Below are 20,734 nucleotides of genomic sequence, written 5' to 3'. Positions count from 1 at the left end.
TGTCTTTCTTGCTTCTTGGTGGCATCGGCTCGGTTTTGTCAAAGACATTTCTACCTTGGACCTTTTAGCCAGCAAGGAAAGGATCGGGGCTGTTAAGACAATTTTGCCACAATCGGGCGAGGGTTTCCCAAGAATTAATTTTCTCCCTTTTAACTGACCAAGTGAGCCTGCAGACCCTGGAAAAAAACACAGCCCTCTTCTCTTGAGAGACATAAAGTTGTTGTGGCCTGCCTGCTCGGCCGGGGTAGCTGGCAGCAGACTCAGACAGTGAGGAGGGTTGGGGAGGAAGATGGGCCAGTCCTGGAGTCTGGGGAAAGGCTCTGAGGAGGGCTCTGCGTGGGAGGCAGAGAGGGGGCCAGGGCCGTCCGACAGTTATCAGCTGCCTTCGGAGTCGGACATCAGTGGGGCAGAAGAACAGCTGGAGCCTGTTCCCAGTATGCCCATGCACAGAGCTGCCAGGGGAAGGGAGCAGCTAAAGAACAAGGACCGACTCAAGAGTAAAGGCACAGGTGGATGGTGAATAACTTTGGTCACTAAAGAAACTGTTGTAAATTGAGGACTACTTGGGCTAGACATGATGAAAATGGATTCAAAGTAGTTGTTATTGAGCTCAAACCTAATATTTGCGGTACACTACTTCATGAGGAAAAAAAGAATTATTGACCAAAACAAAATAAAAAAGGTTTGTTTAGAAAGCACACACACAAACACACACACACACACAGGTGGGGTGCTGAGGTCCATCCGCCATCCAAATTAAGAAATAAGCTAACAATTAACATTAAAAAAGAACAATAAAGTCAGGAAGCACCACAATATATTTTACAGCGATAGTAAAAAATAGTAAAAAATAATGAAAGAACTGAAGCCAATTTGCTGATTCTATACATGTTTCTGTTTTTTAAATGTTTCTGTGTAGAATGTTAATAAAGTAATCTATATATATATAAAAGCGAAAGACTCATCACGAAATGGACCAAACTGACCCTATAAACTAGTTTACAGATGCAAGAGGCTGGGTTAATCTCCCGCGGTACGCCAAACCCAAAAAACGTGACAGACATCCGTTCCATTCATACAAGCTGAATGCCTCTAAATCCTGGATTCCAGATCATCCGGATGATTTAGATTTACAACAGTCCACTTAGTGACCATTTGAAGTTACAACAGGCCTGAAAAGGTGACTTATGTCCATTTTTCACACTTATGACCATTGCAGCATCCCCATGGCCATGCAATTTACATCCAGACGTTTGGGTCACATGGTCCCTGTTGGCGGCTTTCTCAGCAGCAGTCAATGGAGAAATGATTCACTTAACAACCGCGTTACTCAATTTAACAACTGCAGCAATTCACTCAACAAATTGGCCAAAAAGAAGTCGTAAAATGGGCCAAACTCACTCAACATATTTCTCACTCACCAACATCAATTCTGGGCTGACCTGTGGTTGTAAATGGAGAGCTACCCGTATTTGATTCTGGAAACTGAAGGTTGCAACGGGAGGCATTCCGACTTGTTAGTCCAATTAAGCCAAAGTTGGGGGTGTTCCTTTCTCACAAATGCCGCACAGCCCCTCAGGTGGAGCTGGAGGCAACACAACAGTGAATCCAGCCTGGGAGGTCTGTGGCATGGAGGGCTGGCCTTTTCCAGAGTGCCCAAAGTATGTGTGTGTGTGCACGTGGGAAAGTGTGGGCGCATGCCTGAACCCCCAAAATGCAATGCACCTGCAGCCCCCCCCCCCGCATATCCTCTGCGCGGCAGACACGTAGACCAGCGGGAGGCACACGCATGGCAGAACTGAACTTGGGCGACGGCTCGTGTGCCCCATCACGGGTCTGCGGAGTTTCTGTCCCAAAGGTCCTTTTGTTTTCAAGAGGCAACTCGGACTTTCTGGTTTCTCCTTGAAGACCTTTCGCTTCTCATCCCAGAAGCCTCTTCACCTCCGAGAGCAGAAGCGGCTTCTCAGAGAAGCTGGAGAAGCCTCTCAGATGAGAAGCGAAACCTCCTCAAAGCAAAACCAGAACAGTCCAAGTTGCGCCTCTGGAAGGGGAAGCCCTTTTGGGACAAACCTGGGAGGGAATGGGGCCTTCCGTCTCCCGTGACCAGGGAGCTACCGGAAGGAGTCATTGGGGGAAGAGAAGAAGAAAAAAACGCCATGAGAATTGAAACACGAGACAAAAAAAAGGCACATTTTAATATTTACAAAGCATAGCATTTGGGCCAGGAACGCACCCCACACATCCAATATAAAGAAATTCTCTGCTTTCCCCCTTCCTTGGGCCACCCTACTACACCTTTGCAAATGGCGGCTCGCACCCCCGTTTTTAAGTACTCCCCTCAGCTTTTGATATTTTTCAAGTATAAGAAGATTCAAATTTGCATAGTGTCTCTGATCAGCGGCCCATCTCCCCCCCCCCCCGCGAGGGCTTGTGCCGCTACCGTCCGTTATCTTCCAGCCGCGGCTCAAGAATGATCAACCTCCGTTCAAAAGCAGGAACTCTCAGAATATGGTCAAGAAGTTTTAAAAATGTAATACTGTTTATTTTTTGCTTCAAAAACATTTTCAGCATTCTAAACATACAAAAAAACCAACGTAATGTTTGTCGCAAATTTCTCTCTCTCCTTTTTCCTGTTTCTCTTTCTTTCTCTCTTTGTAAGTACAGAGGCGTTTTTTGAACTCTTCTGCGCCTTCCCCCCTCGCTTTTAAAAGCGGACCCCGGGAAGGAGATTTTTTACAGCTCTGGTTTAAAAAAACCACCCCGCTTTAAAAACGAAAAAGAAAAAAAAGGAGAAAAAAGGAAAGGAATCCATAACAATTTGTTTTTTTATCTCATGCCAGCTGAATTCCCCCTCCCCTCCCTTCACAACTAAGAATGGCCGCAGAAATGCTATTTCACTATATACAGAAAGACAACTTTTAAGCTAAATGTACGCTCACTGTAGTGTAAATTAGATCTACTTTCGTGGTGCACGCTTTGAGACACGGCCTTTCCGGAGGGGAGGGGGAAAAAACGCACACAAGAGGCTTCCCCCCCCATCACACCCCATTAAAAGCCTTTCTCTCCCCCCTCCCCTTTTTTCTCAGGGGTCATCAAAGCATGAACTACAAGAATTTGTCTAGTTTTTACAAACTATAGATATATACAGTTTATAACCCAGGATTTTTCTAGCCAATAACCATATAGTTAAACACCACCTTACAAATTAAAAAATAAGATGCTTGAAACATTTTTAAATGCTTTTGTTACACCGACAGGAAAAAAGTGCACAGAGTTAGGAGAACACGAGAGTTTCCGCTTTTGTTTCCATTTTGTTTTTGTCTTCCTTTTTGTTTTTAAAAATGTTTGGAAATATGTACATCTTTGTTACACAGGCGGGGAGCCCCCCCCCCCCCGGAGGAGGGTTCCTAACTACTGAATGTAAACCAGGTTAAAGAATGGTTGCTGTTGTGGTTTCAGTTGTGTTTCTGCATTTTTCCCTAGAGCGCTTTTATTTATGGACTTCCAAAAAGGCTACAGTATATTGTGATCCAAAAGAACCAAATTTGGGCTGGGGGCGTAAATCTTAATAAAGGACAAATAAGGCACCGTCTCAAGCGAGAGGCGCTGGGTTTTTTTTTCTCTCTTTTCCTAATGGTGTTTCCCCTACTCTATGGTATTCACATGGAAACAAGGATTATACACAGTTTCTCATTCGTCGTCTTCCTCCTCCTCCTCCTCCTCATCTTCCTCATCCTCTTCGTCTTCCTCCTCCTCTACTTTTTTCCGGGCCGCTGCGGCGGTCTTGGCCGCTGCGCTTTTCGCCCCATCGAATTTGCCTTTAGACTTGTAATCTGCAACATCCTGTAATATTCAAAGGGAGAAAGTTTAGTTTGCCTTCTGCAGCGAAGGCCACGGCGCCGGGAGTTCCGGCAGCTTCAGGTGAAGGGTCCAAAAATTATCAGGTCAACAGTTGTAAGTCACCTAGTCCAACCCACCCCCGCCCCCAAGCAGGAGACCCTACACCATTTCCGACAAATGGCAGTCCAGTCCCCTCTTAAAAACCTCTGGCGATGGAGCATGACTTCTGTAGGCAACTTCTTTCCACTGGCTAATTGTCCTCAGTTTAGGAAATTTCTCCTTAGTTCTAGGTTGAATCTCTCCTTGCTCAGTTCCATCCATTATTCCTTCTCTGGCCTTCAGGTGCTTTGGAGAACAGCTTGACCCCCTCCTCTCTGGGGCAGCCCCTCAAATATTGGAAGGCTGCTATCCCATCTCCCTGGTCCTTCTCTTCACTAGACCAGCCAGGCCCAGTTCCTGCAACCAACCGTTCATCGTATGTTTCAACCTCCAGTCCCCTCATCATCCTGGTTGCTCCTCTCTGCACTCTTTCTAGAGTCTCCACATATTTTTTTATGGCGTGGTGACCAAAAGTGGATGCAGGATTTTAGGAGTGGCCTTACTAAGACTTTATGGAGTGGTATTAGTCCCTCCCTTGATCCTGACAGTATCCCTTTGTTAACGCAGTTCAGGATTGCGTTGGCTTTTCTGGCTGCCGCTGCACACAGCTGACTCCTATTTAGCTGGTCGTTCACTAAGACTGCAAGATCCCTCTCAGAGTTCCTGCTATTAAGCCTAATTAAACCTGGGTTTAAATCCGTGGCTGGTTTACCTTCAAACTTTATTCAATACTTTAAAACTGCCTGAATTTGTAAAACAGAAGGCTGCACAAATGGACGGAGTTGGCAGAGAATGGCTAAATTGACTGCTCTGATTTAAAGAAAACAAAAACGTAATACTTTTGCTTCTACTTGGAAACACTTCTGGACTTTGTGCTTGAGAATTTAGAATGGGATAAAGCTGGACGGGACACCTTGGAGGTCTTCTAGTCCAGCCCCCGGCTCAAGCAAGAGAACCAATACTATTTCAGAGAAGTGGCTGTCCAGTCTCTTCTTTAAAACCTCCAGTGATGGAGAGGCCATGATTTCTGGAGGCAACTTCTGTTCCACTGGTCCCTGTTAGGAAGTTTCTCCTTAATTCCAGGTTGCCTCTCTCTTTGATTAGTTTCCATCCATTGTTTCTCGTCCTGCCTTCAGGTGCTTTGGAGAATAATTTGACCCCTCTCTTCTTTGTGGCAGCCCCTCAAATATTGGAAGGCTGCTATCATGTCACCTCCTAATTCTTTCCTTTAGACTAGCCAGATCCAAAACTTGCATTTTACTGATTACATAGGTTTGTTGTTATAGAAATAGCTGGTTTATGTTACTATACAAAAGTAAAAGTTTGAGGTTTGATGTTATTATCTTATTCTAAAAGTAGTCCATGCCTTTTCTTTCTTTTTCCCTTCCCTTCCCTTATTTTCCTACTATTTTCTCTTCTATTTTCTGTTATAAACCAATTTAAAAAACTGCTTGAAGTTGCACCAGATGCCAGAAACCAATGTTTGCCAGCTAATCAGTGTTTCTGCTAACTGTCTAACCCAAAATAAAACATAGAAGAGAAACAAAGATACTTAGAAAGTTTTGCTTCCCAAGGAGAAACTTTCGGTTTCCACTGGCTCTGTCAGCATAATTGTGGTTAAATCATGCCACACATTCCTTGTTGTTGCTTTTACTACAGATGACTCTGTTTTAAACACATTTAAGGGCTTAATTCTTTAAGCAGAACTCGGAGGAGGCAAAAGATGATTATCATATATCAAAAACACATTCCTATCTTCACTAACTTCAGGAAGTTAAAAAAAAATCAGTTGAAGGTCAGAATCTCATCCCATGACCTGCCTGAATCTTCTTCCTGCACGGGATGTCTTAAAACGTTTTTGATTTACGGGGGGGGGGGGGGGGGACGACGGGGACGGACCCCAAGGTGTGTCTGTTGGGACGCTTGGCTAAGATTAGGGAGGAACATACAGTCCTCTGACTTAGGACCATTCATTTCACCACCATTGGACAGAGGGTAAAACCACTCATTTAACGACGGCTGGAAATTATGTTCCTTTGAGGATAGCTTGCAAGTCGTTTCTTCTTAAGTTACCACTGTTGCAACACCACCATTGTTCAACGTCCGGACACCTGGAAACCGACCTGCGCTTATGACCACCAGCATCTCATGGTCGAAAGCCAGGCATTTATTTGGCAACTGGCTTGGATTTATTACCATGATAGCAGCGTTCCAATTGTGGCTTGTTTTGCTGGCTTCTGACAAGCCAAGTGAGAAGAGCTGGATTCGCTTAACAACCATGGTCATCACGGTCATAAAATCGGTTCTAGTTCTTTTAACCCTCATATCACTTAGCAACCACAATAAAGACTCCTGGGGATTTTATCAAGTTCAACCTTTGGTGTCTTAGCAATAATATTTTGGCGTTCTCCTCCTTTTCAGGTCGGTTTTTGTCAATTTCCAAGCCTGGCATTCCCATTTTTCCAATAGAAAAATAGAATCCAGTTAAGAAAATATAGATCGAGGGGGGAGGGAAGGGAGGTGGGGATCTAGGGGGAGGGGGGAAATATAATATGTGTCAATTTTAAAGCATGATTGCACTTGTATACTGTGGTTTTTTTAATGTGTCAAAACAGAACAAACTGACTATATTGGAAGGTAATAGAAGTATACCGAAGGGAGGAGCTGAGTGAAAGAAGAAGGAGGGTGGAGAGGGTGAGAGAGAGGAGGAGGAGAAGGAAGGGAGGGAATGGATTAAGAGAGGGAGGGATAGGGTTAGGGTTAGATAGAGGGGGAGGGGATGTAAGTGTAGAGGGGTATATGAGAAGGAAGAATGAAAGTTGGAGGGGTTGAAAGAGGGTGTATGGTGGGCTAAGGCGGTATATTGGGTTTGTATTGTAGGGGGCATTTTCTATAAAAGTGAGGGCTGTGTTTATTACCCAATGTTATATGCCTCGGTTATGCACAGTAAACATGTGATTGTATAGAATGAAATGGAAATAAAAAAGACTTGTGGGAAAAGAAAAGAAAATATAGATCGAGGCTGAACGGGTGTGTGTCTGTGTCTGTGTGTTTCTAGATGTTCCTTGAGCTTGGACGCTCTCCTGAGGATTGCCAAGTCTTCCACTACCAGTCTAAGTTACGTCGTCAGTGCTGGGAGGAGTGGCATTCGCTGGTTATTTATACGTAATTAGCTTGGCTTGCCCATCTTAGCTGGGCTACGGTTCCTTCCCCGATTGTTTGCCTGCTGTTGCTTCTTGCTTGTCTTAAGTGTTTGGCAATTGGATTTGCTCCAGGCTACTCCAAAGTTGTGCCAGAGAAACAATCAAGGGAGAAAGAATATCCTGATCAAGGAAGAAGCCACGCCTCAACCCAGGCCACGCCCCCATTGCGCCGTCTACCTAAGCAGGTAGTGAAATGCCTGCAGGAAACACTTGGAAGAATAACACGAAGCCATTTGCTGCTGGAGGAAAAGCAGAATACAAACACCAGTCTGTTTTTTTAAAAATTACTCAGCACTTCCTGGAGAGAGAGAGAGAGATATATATATATAGTTTCTCCTTTTTCTTGGGAAAGGGAGGTGCTGGCATTGTGTGGGGGGAGGGAGGGGGAAAAACGCCAGTATAAATAGTCCTATTTGCAAATTTGAAATTTCTGTTTAAAGGACTTGTTGGAAGTGATATTTTTTATTATTATTTTGTTGAAATTTAAATTGTTTCCCCCCCCCCTTTCTCTCCCTCTGGATTAACCTGAGTGGAATTGTAGTGTCGCTATTGAAACTCATCCCTAATTTTGTGCTGAGAAGTTGTGCCAGGGAGGTCTTAATTTTTTTAAAAAATAAAATAAAATTGAAATGCCATTTTGCCATATCTTTAGAAGTGGCTTCTCCATTTGGATATAACCCTGGAAAGAGGCTCGAGTTGGATGCTCTTGTTAACCATCAAGAGACGCAACAGGCACATTCGTGTCTGACTCAAAGAACTTTTTCTCTGCTTCCCTTCTCAATATTGTACGCGACTTCTTGCTGTACAGAACACAATATTGTGATTCCAACAGAAGAGAGTATTTGTCGCTCAGGACTGAACTGCGGGGTCTCCTCAGTGCTCTGAAAGCTCAGTTGTTTTGTTTAATCACCCGAATAGGTAACGTCATGAGTGCTAGAAGGTAATGGGGGGGTTTGTGGAATAGAGAAAAGGAGGAGAAGGGCTGTGGAGTCCTTGGCCCTCTCTGAGCTTGGTGGTTTTTCTTGCAGACATTTAATTACCCAACTAGATAACATTATCAGTGCTGGAAGAGAATGTGGGGGTTGCGGAGTGGTGGAGAAGGGGCGAAGAAAAGGAGGAGGAGCTGGTGCTCTCTGAGCTTGGCGGTTTTCTTGCAGACGTTTAATTACCCAACTATGTAACACCCTCAGTGCTAGAGTGGGGTTTGCTCTTATTTTTATATACCACTGGCTTGATGGAAATATGATATTGATGGGCTGTTGTTTACTTGACGGTGAGTCCACCAACACTGACCGAGCAAGCCGCTAGTATATAAACAGACAGCAAACCATCCACTCTTCTAGCACTGACGTCGTTACCTAGTTTGGTAATGAAACGCCCGCAAGGAAGCCACCAAAACAAGGACCCCCAAAATACAGCGATCAAACCAGCCCTGTATTTTCTTAGATTCACTCCGCCAAGCCAGAAAGGGCGGCCCATTGGGATCCGCTGGTCCCAGTCTGGCCGCCATTGGCTTCCCTCTCCGGCCTGCACTGCAAACCCTCTCCGGCCTGCACTGCAGCACCGACAGCCCAGCCGTACCTTCTCATACTTCTCCTTCAGCTTGGCGGCTTTGTTGTTGTAGGGCTGTTTCTCGCTGTCGCTGAGGTTGTTCCACATTTCGCCCAGCTTCTTGGCTACGTCCCCGATGGAAATGCCGGGGTTGGTGGACTTGATTTTGGGACGGAACTCCGAGCAGAAGAGGAAAACCCAGACCTGGGGAAAGATGCAGGAGAACTGACGATGGGAGAGGGTCAGGAGCTCTGAAGCAAAAGGCAGGACGAGGGGGCTTGGACAAGAAGCTACCGTGAGTTGCTTCTAAGGGGACAGTGCATTAATACAGTGCACAGTGCACACACAGGAGTATCAAACCTGCAAGCCTCTTGTCTGCTTTCTGGCACAAGTGACAGAAGGAGCGACTGAGGACAGCAAAAGATCCCGAACCCCTTCACCAAAAAACTCCCCAAACAGACCAGGGTTATGCTCCAGCAAGGCTGAAGGCCATACCCTTTAGGTAAAGGTTCCCCTCGCACATTGGTGCTAGTCGTTCCCGACTCTAGGGGGAACGGTGCTCATTTCCGTTTCAAAGCCGAAGAGCCAGCGCTGTCCGAAGACGTCTCCGTGGTCATGACTCAACGCTGAAGGCGCACGGAACGCTGTTACCTCCCTACCAAAGGTGGTCCCTATTTTTCTACTTGCATTCTTTATGTGCTTTCGAACCGAACTGCTAGGTTGGCAGAAGCTGGGACAAGTAACGGGAGCTCACTCCGTTACGCGGCACTAGGGATTCGAACGGCCGACCTTTCTGATCGACAAGCTCACGTCTTAGCCACTGAGCCACCTTCCATACCCTTCAGCAAAGCTAAATCCAAAGAGTTTCCAATATCCCACTTAAAGTGGCAGGACAAATGACAACAATTTTAACTTTTAATATTAACCCACTTTAGTAAGTAACCCCGAGTTAGGAATTATCTGTTTTAAATCTATTTTAAAGAAGACAGCCAGGCCCGATTTGAGAAGCTATCCTTAAGGAACGCTAATCCAGCTACAGGGAATTTATAATATCATAAAAGGCTCCATCTTCCAAAATTGTAGTAGTCAAAAACATCTGGATGGAGGCATGAAGCCCTGTGTGAAATCAGAAGAGCAAGACTCATGGAAGTTGGCTGCAAATCGAGCTCGGTTATCGAAATGTGGTTGTATCAGTTACTACAAAAATGTCCCATTCAGGATTCAGGGCTCCCCCCCCCCCCCCCCCAAAAAAAAAAAATTTAGGACCAGAAGAATGTTCTAAGAGTCCCAACTATGGCCATTAATTACCAACTAGTTAGATTTCACCCATGCAAAGTTGCAGCCACATTAAAAAGCAGCTCCTTAAAGCTGCTGCTACTGTTTGGGAATGTCATACCTTATTCATCGCCTGCCTTATTCAACCGCTTCTAAAACTGTACCAGAATTGCGGAGGTTGATGTGACGTCTACTTACGGCGGCCTCTTGGGCGCATTTGGGTCCTTCTTCTTCTTCCCGCCCTTCGCTGGACCGTAATCCTTCATTTCTCTATCATACCGTACTTTGTCGGCTTTTGCCATCTCATCAAACTTTCCTTTCTCTTTGGTTGACATGGTCTGAAAGACGAGAGAGAATAAATGAATCCTACAAAAACCCAAAGGAACGAACAACACACTCCTCCAAGTGACGCCACCAAAGGAGGTAGAACCACAGTTCCAGAACAAGGGTGGTGGAGGGAAATCCTTCCGGTGGGATTTTTTTAGCTGCTTCTTCGGGCATCTCTCAAGCATCAGAAGACACCAACCAAGAATCCCAGACAATTCAGTCTTCAAAGGACAATATAGGGTATGTGGACACAAGGCCTACCCCATGGCGCTTTAAAAGCAACCATACTCTGATGCTCTGATTTTGTAGCTGCTAAAGAAGGAGCTTTTCTTCTGAACCTTCAGAGAAAATGCAGCTGTTTCAAAGTATGGAAGAAGGGGGCTAACTGCAGTTGTCTCCCACCTGCTCAAAAGAACTTTGGGAAGATCAGATGTGGAACTCCGCACATAAAGTCTCTCTCAAAGCCTGCTGAGATATCTTTACCCACCAGCATAGGGATGGGGAACCTATGGCACGCGGAAGTGGCACCCAGAGCCATCTCTCCAGGCACGCCAGCTGTCGCTCTACCAGGTTCTGGCGCACACATGCGCATCGGCCATCTGGTCTTCACTCGTGAAGACCAGGTCACTGGTGCGCATGTCAGAAAGTGGAAGGTCAGCTTCCTGTTGCCCGCATGTGCGCCGGGAACTGCTCTTCTGGTTTCCAGTGCTAACCCCGCGCGCATGCATGCATGCGCTCCTGTTTTGGCACTCGGTGCCGAAAAGGTTCACTAACACTGCACTAGCAGTTGGGCTGATTTTCAAACAGGATCAATAAAATGCACTTTCTAGGAGTCCTAAAAAAAAAAACCCACACCTATCTCTATGGTCTGGGTGATGTCAACTACAGAGAGGATTTCCAAACCAGTCACCAGGAAATCTGTCTCTTTCCATCAAAACAAGCCAGCATACAACTGAGTTAGTGTTCCTCCTTTGCCACAAGGTCAAATTTGGTTTGCACTGAAGGGCCTGATGTTTTCAGAAATCATGGGTTGTGGCTAATGTGCTGTGTAAAGTTGATTTAATATTGCTACCTGATTTTCTCGTCTTCAAAACAAACAGCGAGAGCAGGGCTGTCCCATCGCAAACCCTAACTATGAATTCAGTCAAAATGACGAATTGGAACAGAATAGAGCTGGAAGGGATCTTGGAGGTCTTCTAGTCCAGCCCCCTGCTCAAGCAAGAGAGCCTATACTGTGAGAAAGCCACATAGTTATGGCATGGAGTCTAAGCAATCTTCAGAATTCTTGGAGGCGGCCAACTTTTGGTCAAGGGCCCATCTGGAATTTTGATGCCAAGTGGCAGTTGCCCTCCCAAAATGGTTGCCACAGGGGGGCATAACCAACCCACAAAGATATCCCAAAACTTCCCTCCTTATTTCTAGGTTGAATCTCTCCTCGCTCACTTTCCATCCATTGTTCCTTATCTCGCCTTCGGGTGCCTTGGAAAATAGCTTGACCCCCTCCTCTCTGGGGCAGCCCCTCAAATATTGGAAGGCTGCTCTCCTGTCTCCCCTGGTCCTTCTCTTCACTAGACCAGCCATGCCCAGTTCCCTGCAACCGTTCTTCGTATGTTTAACCCTCCAGTCCCCTAATCATCTTGGTTGCTCTTCTCTGGTCATTGTTGGGCATAACCAACTACAAAGATACCCCCAAACTTCCTTCTGAACACGGCGTCCCTATCATAATTCACTCTACTGAAACAGGAAACTTTTTTTTAACTACGAGAAGCTAAAACAACCAAGAAAAGGGGATGTAGAATGTTGTCCGTGTGGATGCAAAATTCGAAATTTATTTCACCGGAAAGTCAGGCAGCGTATCAATTTAATGAGTTATGAATTATTTGCCCAACTATCATACAGTTCTTTGGGATAGCAGGTGTGGGGATGGGGAGAGCACAAGGACATGTATTTTGGGGGACAAAGCATACCTTCCACCTCTCTGAACATTTCTTGGAAACTCGGCGAAATTCACGGGAACCTCCGGATTTTTTCTTCTTATGCTCTTCACGGCAGTCTGCACAAAAAACGCATAAGCAGACATCTTTCCCTTCGGCTTCTTGGGGTCGCCTTTCGCCATTTTGAAACAAAACGCTTAAAAGCAAACAACAATCCAAGTTGAAAAACTGATCTTCCATCGCCCCAGGCAGCCAAGCCCAAACACACAGCCCCGCAGCCCCTTCAATTGATTTGAGAAACGGGAAATGTTTTTTAAAAGTTTGATATATAAATAAAAATGCACCCCCCCCAGAGTAATCCCCAACACATCCAACCCTTTAGATCATTTATCCCTTTAAAAACCTATCTTTCTCTCTCTCTCTCTTTTTTTTTTTTTTGATGTTATGGCATGCACCTTCCTGAACTACCCATGTCCAATTCTGCTATTTGCAACTCATCAAAAATATATATTAAGTACAAACTAGCCCGTAGGGGCAGAATATTTTGAGATTTTAAACAGGTGGATCCCACTTGTGGACTTGGAAGCCACCTGGGCTGTCCCAGCCACTCAGTTTTAAACTTCTGGAGAACTTCAACCTTCCCATGTCAAGATAGCTGCAGGCCACCGTCTCCCTGATCCCGAAAGAACCCGAAAGAAACCGTTCCTCTGAAGAGGGTTCAATTCCATTTAAAGATTTCCCCCCCCCTTAATTATTGCACACATCACAGGACTGCAGTGTCCGTTTTATCCAAAGAGATTGTGCCATTACGAGGTTGCTCAACCCCAGCCAGCTACTGAGCTAAGTTTGTGGGAAGGAGGGCATTGATCATCTCCTTACAAGTTTCCTGCTGAAGGGAAGAATTTGCATTTGCTGAGCGTTAAGAAGAGAGAGGGGGGTCCTGAAAAAAAAGGGGGGAGCTTTCCTTTAGCTGGGGAGGTGATAAACCCTTTTCCCACTGCCTACACAGCTGGGAAAAATAAAATCTTTCCAATCCCATGTTTGCAAACAAAAAAAGTTGAAAATCCTTTCTATTATTATTATATTGTTTATTATTATCATTAGAATTAAAAAAGCTATCTCAGCGGTTGGCACGCCTCCCCAGGGGAAACCCCCTCCCCCCCAAAAACCCTCTCCTTTTGCAAAAAATCCACAACCCCCCCCTTTTTTTTTTTTGCAAAAGTTGCATTTAAAATAAAACACCTCCGTTCCTTTTTGCAAAAAGTTGCCTTTTAAAAAAAACCCGCCACCCGATCCCCGTTCTATAAATACATGTTGCTTGTTGCACCCCCACATCTGCAAGAGAGAGAGAGAGGGAGAAGAAAGTTTCAAAGCAGAAGAAATAGGAAAAAAAACGTTGCGGTCCGTCCCTTGTTTTCTCCACCCCAGGTCATTGGGAAAATAAATATTTTTCCCCTTTGGTGGGGGGGGGGGGGAGGAGGCGGCTCCCAGGGCACGTGGCCCCCCAGAGATAGACACCCCCCCCTCTGGCTTTAAGCCTCCCCACCCCGTATGGAGGGGGGGGGATGTGCCGTGTCTTGGCGTGGAAAAAAGGGTCGAAAAAGCCCCCCCCAAAAGAGCCCCGAACCAGCGCCCGTTTCCCGGTCCCAATAATTCACCTTCCATTTTGTGAAACGTTTTCTGATGAAAGAAACTGCCGTTCAAATCCCCCCTCGGGGAGCTCTGGGGGTCCAGCGGGGCTCGGGGGGCGCTGGGGGTCCGAGCGGCGACCCTCGTCTGGGCTGCTTGGCCCCTGCGCAGGCAATCCGCCTTGACTAAGGCTGGGCGAGAGCGAGAGCGGAGCGCTTCGCTTCGCCCCATTCGCTAAAATGGCTTCTCCAAAGGCAACGCGAGCGCCTTTAACAAAGCCACCGGCGCTCGCCTTCCCCGTTCCCAGCCTTTGGTCGGGCGGCCATCCGGAGGGGAAAGACGGGACCGGGCTCCTCCGGTAGAAAAAGCGACGCTCTTTCCAACCAGCCCGGTCTCGAGGCGGGGAAACCCCGGGAAGGGGTCGGGAAGCCGGTCGGAAGGGGGCCTCCCCCCCTCCTCCTCTCCCCGCCGTTCCCCCTGCTTAGCGCAATCGCCAGTCTTAACAAAGGCTGCGCGCAGCCATTACAAGCCTGGTCGCCCAAAGAAAGGAGGAAAGGACCCCCAAAAAAGCCCGATCCGGGGGTTTAACGCCCCGCTGAGGACAGGAGAGGAGAGAGATAAAGAAAAGGGGACGGATGCGAAAGGTTGTGGGGCTGCGGGGGGGCCCTGGGCGGATTTTGCCCCCGCGTCGCTCTCCCTCCCGTCTTTCTTCCTTTAGGTCTGCTACTGTACGCCAGCCATATTAAGGCAAACACACACACACAGGCAAAAGCCAGCAGCCCCGGAACGCGCGAGGAAGGGTCGGCTCGGGGTCTCGCGGGGGACGGAGGACGGCGAGAGGGGCTTTTTCGGAGAGGGGAAATAAAAAGCGAGCGGAAACGAAAGGTTTGGGGGCGACCCGAAGCAAGGCGGCGGAGGAAAAAAACACAAAAAGAGACCAAGGCGGCAAGGGAAACGGGGGGGGGGGATATTTCACTCTGCCCGGGACTCGCAGGGACTTGATACCCCCCCCTTCTGTCAGATGTTTAAAAGGGACGGACAGCCATTATGAATGCAGAATAGAACGGCAGGCACTGCGCACGGCCGGGCAACTTCGCCGGCCCGATCCTCCCAAGCGCCAGGATCAGAGCAAACGGATCCCGTCCCTTCCCCATGCGGGCTTTTAGCAGCCGCTGCTGCACCAAGCCCATGTTCCGCTGCCGGAGCCGCGGGAAACCCATGCTCCGCGGCTCTGGCTCGGGGTAGGTGGGGGGGGGGGCGTGGATGCGTACCCGGTGGGAGAGATAATCTCGAGGCACGTTTCCACACACGCACTGCAGATTAGGCAGCCCCCCCCCGGAAGGATCCCCCCCTTCGCCCCCTGCAAACCCGCACACGCGTGGAGAAGCCCCCCCCCCCCCCTGGCCCACCCACCACCCACCACGAGGCGAAGAAGGGGGGAAAGAAGGGAAAACTCCCTTTCCACCAGCCCGACCTGGAACCAATCGGATTTTTCTCCCCTTGGAAAAAGAAAAAGAAAACCAGGGGAAAGAGGGAGAAAAGAGAGAGAAAAGGGGAGGGAGGGAGGGGGGGAAAGTCAGAAAGTTGGTGGGAAAAAGAGGGAGGGGGGAATTAAAAAGCCGGAATTGCCCAAATTAAAAAAATAAAAAATGAAAAAGAAAAAGAAAGGGAAGGGGGGGGGACCGATATTGTATCGAGGGGGTTAGAAATAAGAGACATTGTATTTAAATGGGATAAATGTGTGTTTTTTTAAAAACAAAAGGAGGGATAAAAGGAGGAGAAGAAGAAGGGAGGAAAGGCGGCGTGGGGGGGGGGCGCGAAAGTTGCCGCGCGGGGCTCGGGGGCTCCTACCTGTATTGTTCGCGTGAACCTAAGCAAGGAGGCGCGGAGGAGGAGGAAGAAAGCGAGGCTCGCACGACGCGCTCAGGCTCGGCGCTGCTGCTGCTGCTGCTGCGGCGGCTGCGGCTGCTGGCGGCGGCGGCGGCTGGTCAGCCTCGCGTTGGCTGCCTACGAGAGCGGCCTGATTGGCTGCGGGCTCTGCCGTTTAAAACAACCTCCTCGCCGCCCATTGGCCCCCGCCCTGCTGAATATTAAGCAGCCGCCCGCGCGCTCATTGGCTGGCCGCGGCCAGGTCATTCATTCAAAAAAGAAGGAGACCAAACACCCCGCTTGGCTCCCCCAGGTAGCAGACAGCCAGGAGGAGGAGGAGGAGGAGGAAGAAGAGAGGGAGAAGGACTTTGGCTTATTGGATTTATATGCCGCCCTTCTCCCAAGGACTGGTACAACATAAAAGGAAAACACATATTACAAAAGTTAAGAGGGACATTAAATAAAGTATCCAACCGCCCCCCCCCCATTGATATTTACAATAAAAAATGTAAAAATTAAATTAAAATTAACAACCAAATTAATCCTATATTTATTCTATTCAGGCCAGGCCGTCTTGCTGGAGTGGGAGAGAAAAAGAGAGGGAGTGAGAAAGAAAGTGAGATGGGAAGAGGGAGGGAGAGAGAAAGTGAGAGAGAGAGGAAAGGGAGAGAGAGAAGGAGGAGGGGGTGTAGAGAGAAAGGAGAGGGGGAAGGGAGAGAGAGACACAGGAAAACAGAGAGAGGGAGTGGGGAGAGAGGGAAAGTGAGAGAGCAGGAGAGAGAGAAAGGGGAAGAGGGGGAAGAGGAAGAGAGAGAAGGAGGGACAGGGAGGAGGGAGGGAGTGTGAGAGGGAGAGAGAAAGGGGACGAGAGGGAGGAGAAGAGGGCAAAAACAAAAGGGAGAGATAGCGCGGGGAAGAGAGAGGGAGAGAAAAAGTGGAAGCTGAGGGAGGGGGAAAGGAGGGGGGAACTGCCAAAAGATGAGGAAGTTTCCCTTTTCTCCAACTCCTGAGTCAGGGAGAGAAGATCCTGGTGGGTCAGGATTCACTCCCATTCCAAGGCTCCGTCTGCTGGACCTGTTTGGGGTGAGTCAACCAGAGTGTTTATACCTCCATTTTTTCAACCAGGGTCTCTCAACAGTGGGGGGGGGACTTCAACTCCCAGGGTTCCTGCTGGCTGGGAAATTCGGGAGAGGAAGTCCACCCGTCTTAAAGTTGCCAAAGTAGAGAAACACTCATTTAAACAAATCAACAAGGAAGCTCTCCTTAAGGCAGTGATGGTCAACCTTTTCAGCACTGAGTGCCAAAACTGGAGTGCGCCACACGCTGGAGCGCTGGAACAGAGTCTCTGGCCATGTGCGCTGGACCAGCTCTCCGGCACATGTGAGGGAACCCGGAAGAGCAGCTGGCGATGACGCCCGTGCCCCAGAGAAGGCTCTGCATGCCGCCTCTGGCTCAACATCAGGGCCCTCAGGCAAGGTGCCCAACCTTGCCAACTTAAGGCTTTCAACCCCAATTGTGATATTTCTTGACCTACTGAGCAAGACTCCTGTTTGATCTCCGGGGCGTGTGGCCCTGATAGTTGAGTCTCACTGAATTCAGCGGAGATTACTTCTAACTAAAGATTCGGAGTATTTCCGCCTTGAATGCATTTGCATGATCTGAAGGGCTTAACGTGACATTCCCAATCTTTCTCTTCCTCGCAGAAGCCTCCGAGGGCGGCTGAGATGGAAGGAACTGGACTACATTTTAAAGACCTCCAGTTAAAGCAGTCTCTCAGCTGAGCTTTTGAACAGATTTTTTTTTTATTGGAAAAGATTTTCTTTTGGTCCAGAAACTGGACGGGAATTCGGTTTGACTCCAGGGGAGACGCTCTTGCAATCCTGATTTTTGGGGGGCTTGAATCTTGACTTAGATCTTGACAAACTCGAACGATGGTCTCTCTCTAACAAAACGAATTTCAGTGTGGAGAAAAGCAAGTTTTACATTAGGCCGGGGGGACAAAGAAATCAAAGGTATAAGTACAGATTAGGTGGGACCTGGCTCAAAACCAGCAAATGGGAGAAGGGCCTCGGAGTCCTCTGGATCATCTCTTAAACATGAGCCAGCCGTGTCCGACGGCAGCCAAAAAAAGCGAGAGATTGAATCAAGATCACGTGAAGTATTAGTGCAGCAGGAAGGAAAGAAGAAAAAGGGAGGGAAAGAAGGAAGGAGTGTCTTCCAAGTCAGTTTAAATTATTAAAACCTACTCTCATAGAGCAAAGAATAAAAATATTGGAGTGTGAAGAAACTATCAAGAAACAACTCTTGAGGGGCATGGAGTCTCACCAGATTGAGGAGGAGGCAGGGAAGGGAGGAAGGAAGGAAGGGGAAAAGAGGGGAAGGAAGGGAGAAGGAGGAAGGTTAAAAACATGTACATTTCAAGTAAATTTAAATTAAGACAGGGGTTGCCAACCTTTCGGATCTCAGCGACCACTAAATTCATAATTTTAAATCCCGCGGACCACTAATATGAATTCTTAAAAAAGATAAATAATATTTAGTGCAATATAAAAATGCAAATAATTTTTCTGCAGACCACCAGTGGTTCACAGATCACAGGGTTGGTGACCGCTGTGTGAAAAGGGACTCTCATAGATTAAAGAATATTGGAACTAGGAAGGGGGCAGCCAAATCAGGAGAAAAGGATCGGCTACTTTGCTCCAGGTTTAATTTTCCATGTCAAAGTAACGACGCACTGTGGGATTCCCGCGTACCTACGGGTGAACGTAAGACAACTCTCATGCACGCGGAAGGACACTGCAGCCTTTTTTCTTTTGCTTTTTAGCAAGACCCCCAGTTTTAACGTATCTCTGATTTTACCATCAATTTGTCGTCTGTCAGGGGAGACAGAGAAATTACACAACAGAAGAGTAGTGGTATTTGCTTTGCAGCTAATGATTGTCTAGAGGGCCCGGTTTTCCCGGAAGAGGGGACAGAATGACATCTTGTCAACTTTCTGGCTTGCTAAATTGTTTCAAAGCTTGAGGAGATGCCCCGGGGAAAGAAGTGGGGGCGGGGGGGGGACAGACAATGCGTCTTGGCCTCCTTCTTTTCTTGAAGAGCCATTTGGTCAGGGGTCAGCAACCCATGGCTCCGGAGCCGCATGTGGCTCTTTCATCCCTCTGCTGCGGCTCCTGTCGCCAGTCGGCTCCACAATTGATAAGAGCTTTCGGTTAGGACAGGTAGAGGAAAAAGGATGCCCCGCTAGGAGGAGACTCTATGGTGGGGGAACTGGACTTCCGGTTGGCTCTAGATTGAATGGCTGGTTAGGAGCTTTATGGCTCTTTGGAGTTGAGATTGCCGACCTCTTCATTTGGTTCTTCGGGCAAGGCTGTAGTATTGGATTTTGATTAACCGACAGCTTTGGTTTCAAGACGTAAGTGAGCTGTTAGTCAGGTGTAAATCATCAAACTAATTCAGCGTTTCTCAACCTTGTCAACTTGAAGATGTCCGGACTTCAACTCCCAGAATTCCCCAGCCAGCAAATGCTGGCTGGGGAATTCCGGGAGTTGAAGTTCGGACATCTTCAAGTTGACAAGGTTGAGAAACGCTGAACTAATTCAATGTTTTTTCAGCCTTGGTAACTTTAAGATGTCCGGACTTCAACTCCTGGAATTTGGTACAGGTAATCCTCGACTTACAACAGTTCATTTAGCGACTCTTCGTGGATTGTAAAAAAAAAATTTTTTTAAAAAAGAAAATGCAAGACAAATCACAGAAAAAAAAGGATGAAATGGTTTGGGTTGGTCAGCCGCTTTCAACCTGAAAGCCAGTGAGCCTCCGTAGATCGATGAAGGGTTAAATATCTTACAGATTAACACAGTTGGAAGGGACCTTGGAGGTCATCTAGTCCACCCCCCCCAAGCAGACCCTAACATCCTTTCTGACTGATGGCAGTCCAGTCTCTTCTTGAAAGCCTCCGGTGATGAAGCTCCCACAACTTCCGAAGGCAACTTCTGTCCCATCGGTTGGTGGTTCTCACTGTCAGGAAATTCCTCCTTATTTCCAGGTTGAATCTCTCCTTGCTCAGTTTCCGTCCGTCATTCCTTGCCTGGCCTTCACGGTGTCATAATTTTCTATGGGGAACCTCAGTGCTTTAAACGCCTCCTTTGGTGAACAGCTCCAGGTGCTGAAAAAGGCAATCATTCCAACCCTCTTCCAGGGTCTGCTGGTGGAACATTTATTCCGAATAGCCTCCCAATCGGAAAATCATTCCAGTTATCCGCCTCTTTTAATTGGCAGAGGAAGCAACCAGCCATTCCATTATTCTACCTAAACTTTTTTTTTGAAAATTAGGAATTAAAAATTAGGAAAGGGAAGAGTGTGGAGGAAAGGTTGGAAAAAGGGAAAGGATTGATTTCTGACACTGTCTGTTGCAGTGGGGCAGGGCGGAAACATCAAATCACAGCTTTGGGGTTTTCCACAATAAGAAGAACAAGAAGTCACTTATGTCAAGATGGAATAGCAGAGTTGGAAGGGACCTTGGAGGTCACCTAGTCCAACCCCCTGCTTAGGCAGGAAACCCTACACCACTTCAGACAAATGGATATCCGGCCTCTTCTTCAAAACTTCCACTGTTGGAGCATTCACAACTTCTGGAGGCAACTTCTGTTCCACTGATTAATTGCTCTCACTGTCAGGAAACGTCTCCTTAGTTCTAAGTTGCTTCTCTCCTTGATTAGTTTCCACCCATTGCTTCTTGTCCTGCTCTCAGGTGCTTTGGAGCATAGCTTGACTCCCTCTTCTTTGGGGCAGCCCCTGAGATATTGGGAGACTGCTGTCATGTCACCCCTGGTCCTTCTTTTCATTAAAGTCCTTGACTTACAGCCGCCATTGGGAGCTGGAATTTCTGCTGCTAAACAAGACAGCATGTTCCGTAAACTGTGCCTGATTTTACAGCCATTTTTCCTGTGGCGGTTAACTGAATCGCAACAGCCCTTAAGTGAGCACTAAGTGAATCCGGCTTCT

General features: G+C 47.5%; 1 protein-coding gene across 1 annotated transcript; it reads right to left on the bottom strand.

Moving 5' to 3' along the window:
• Positions 1–2,517: 2,517 nt before the first annotated feature.
• On the bottom strand, positions 2,518–20,637 carry HMGB3 (high mobility group box 3). The gene is made up of 6 exons (XM_032228564.1): positions 20,592–20,637; positions 15,710–15,842; positions 12,263–12,425; positions 10,167–10,306; positions 8,724–8,897; positions 2,518–3,843 (listed from the first exon to the last, which is right to left on the bottom strand). Exons 1-5 carry the CDS (start codon positions 20,635–20,637, stop codon positions 8,819–8,821), a joined length of 561 nt encoding a protein of 186 aa, XP_032084455.1. The 3' UTR covers positions 2,518–3,843; positions 8,724–8,818.
• Positions 20,638–20,734: the final 97 nt, after the last annotated feature.

The sequence above is a fragment of the Thamnophis elegans genome, chromosome 12 (genome assembly GCF_009769535.1).
Source record: "Thamnophis elegans isolate rThaEle1 chromosome 12, rThaEle1.pri, whole genome shotgun sequence".
Classification (NCBI taxonomy): Eukaryota; Metazoa; Chordata; class Lepidosauria; order Squamata; family Colubridae; genus Thamnophis; species Thamnophis elegans.
This window is presented reverse-complemented; position numbering and strand designations above follow the sequence as displayed.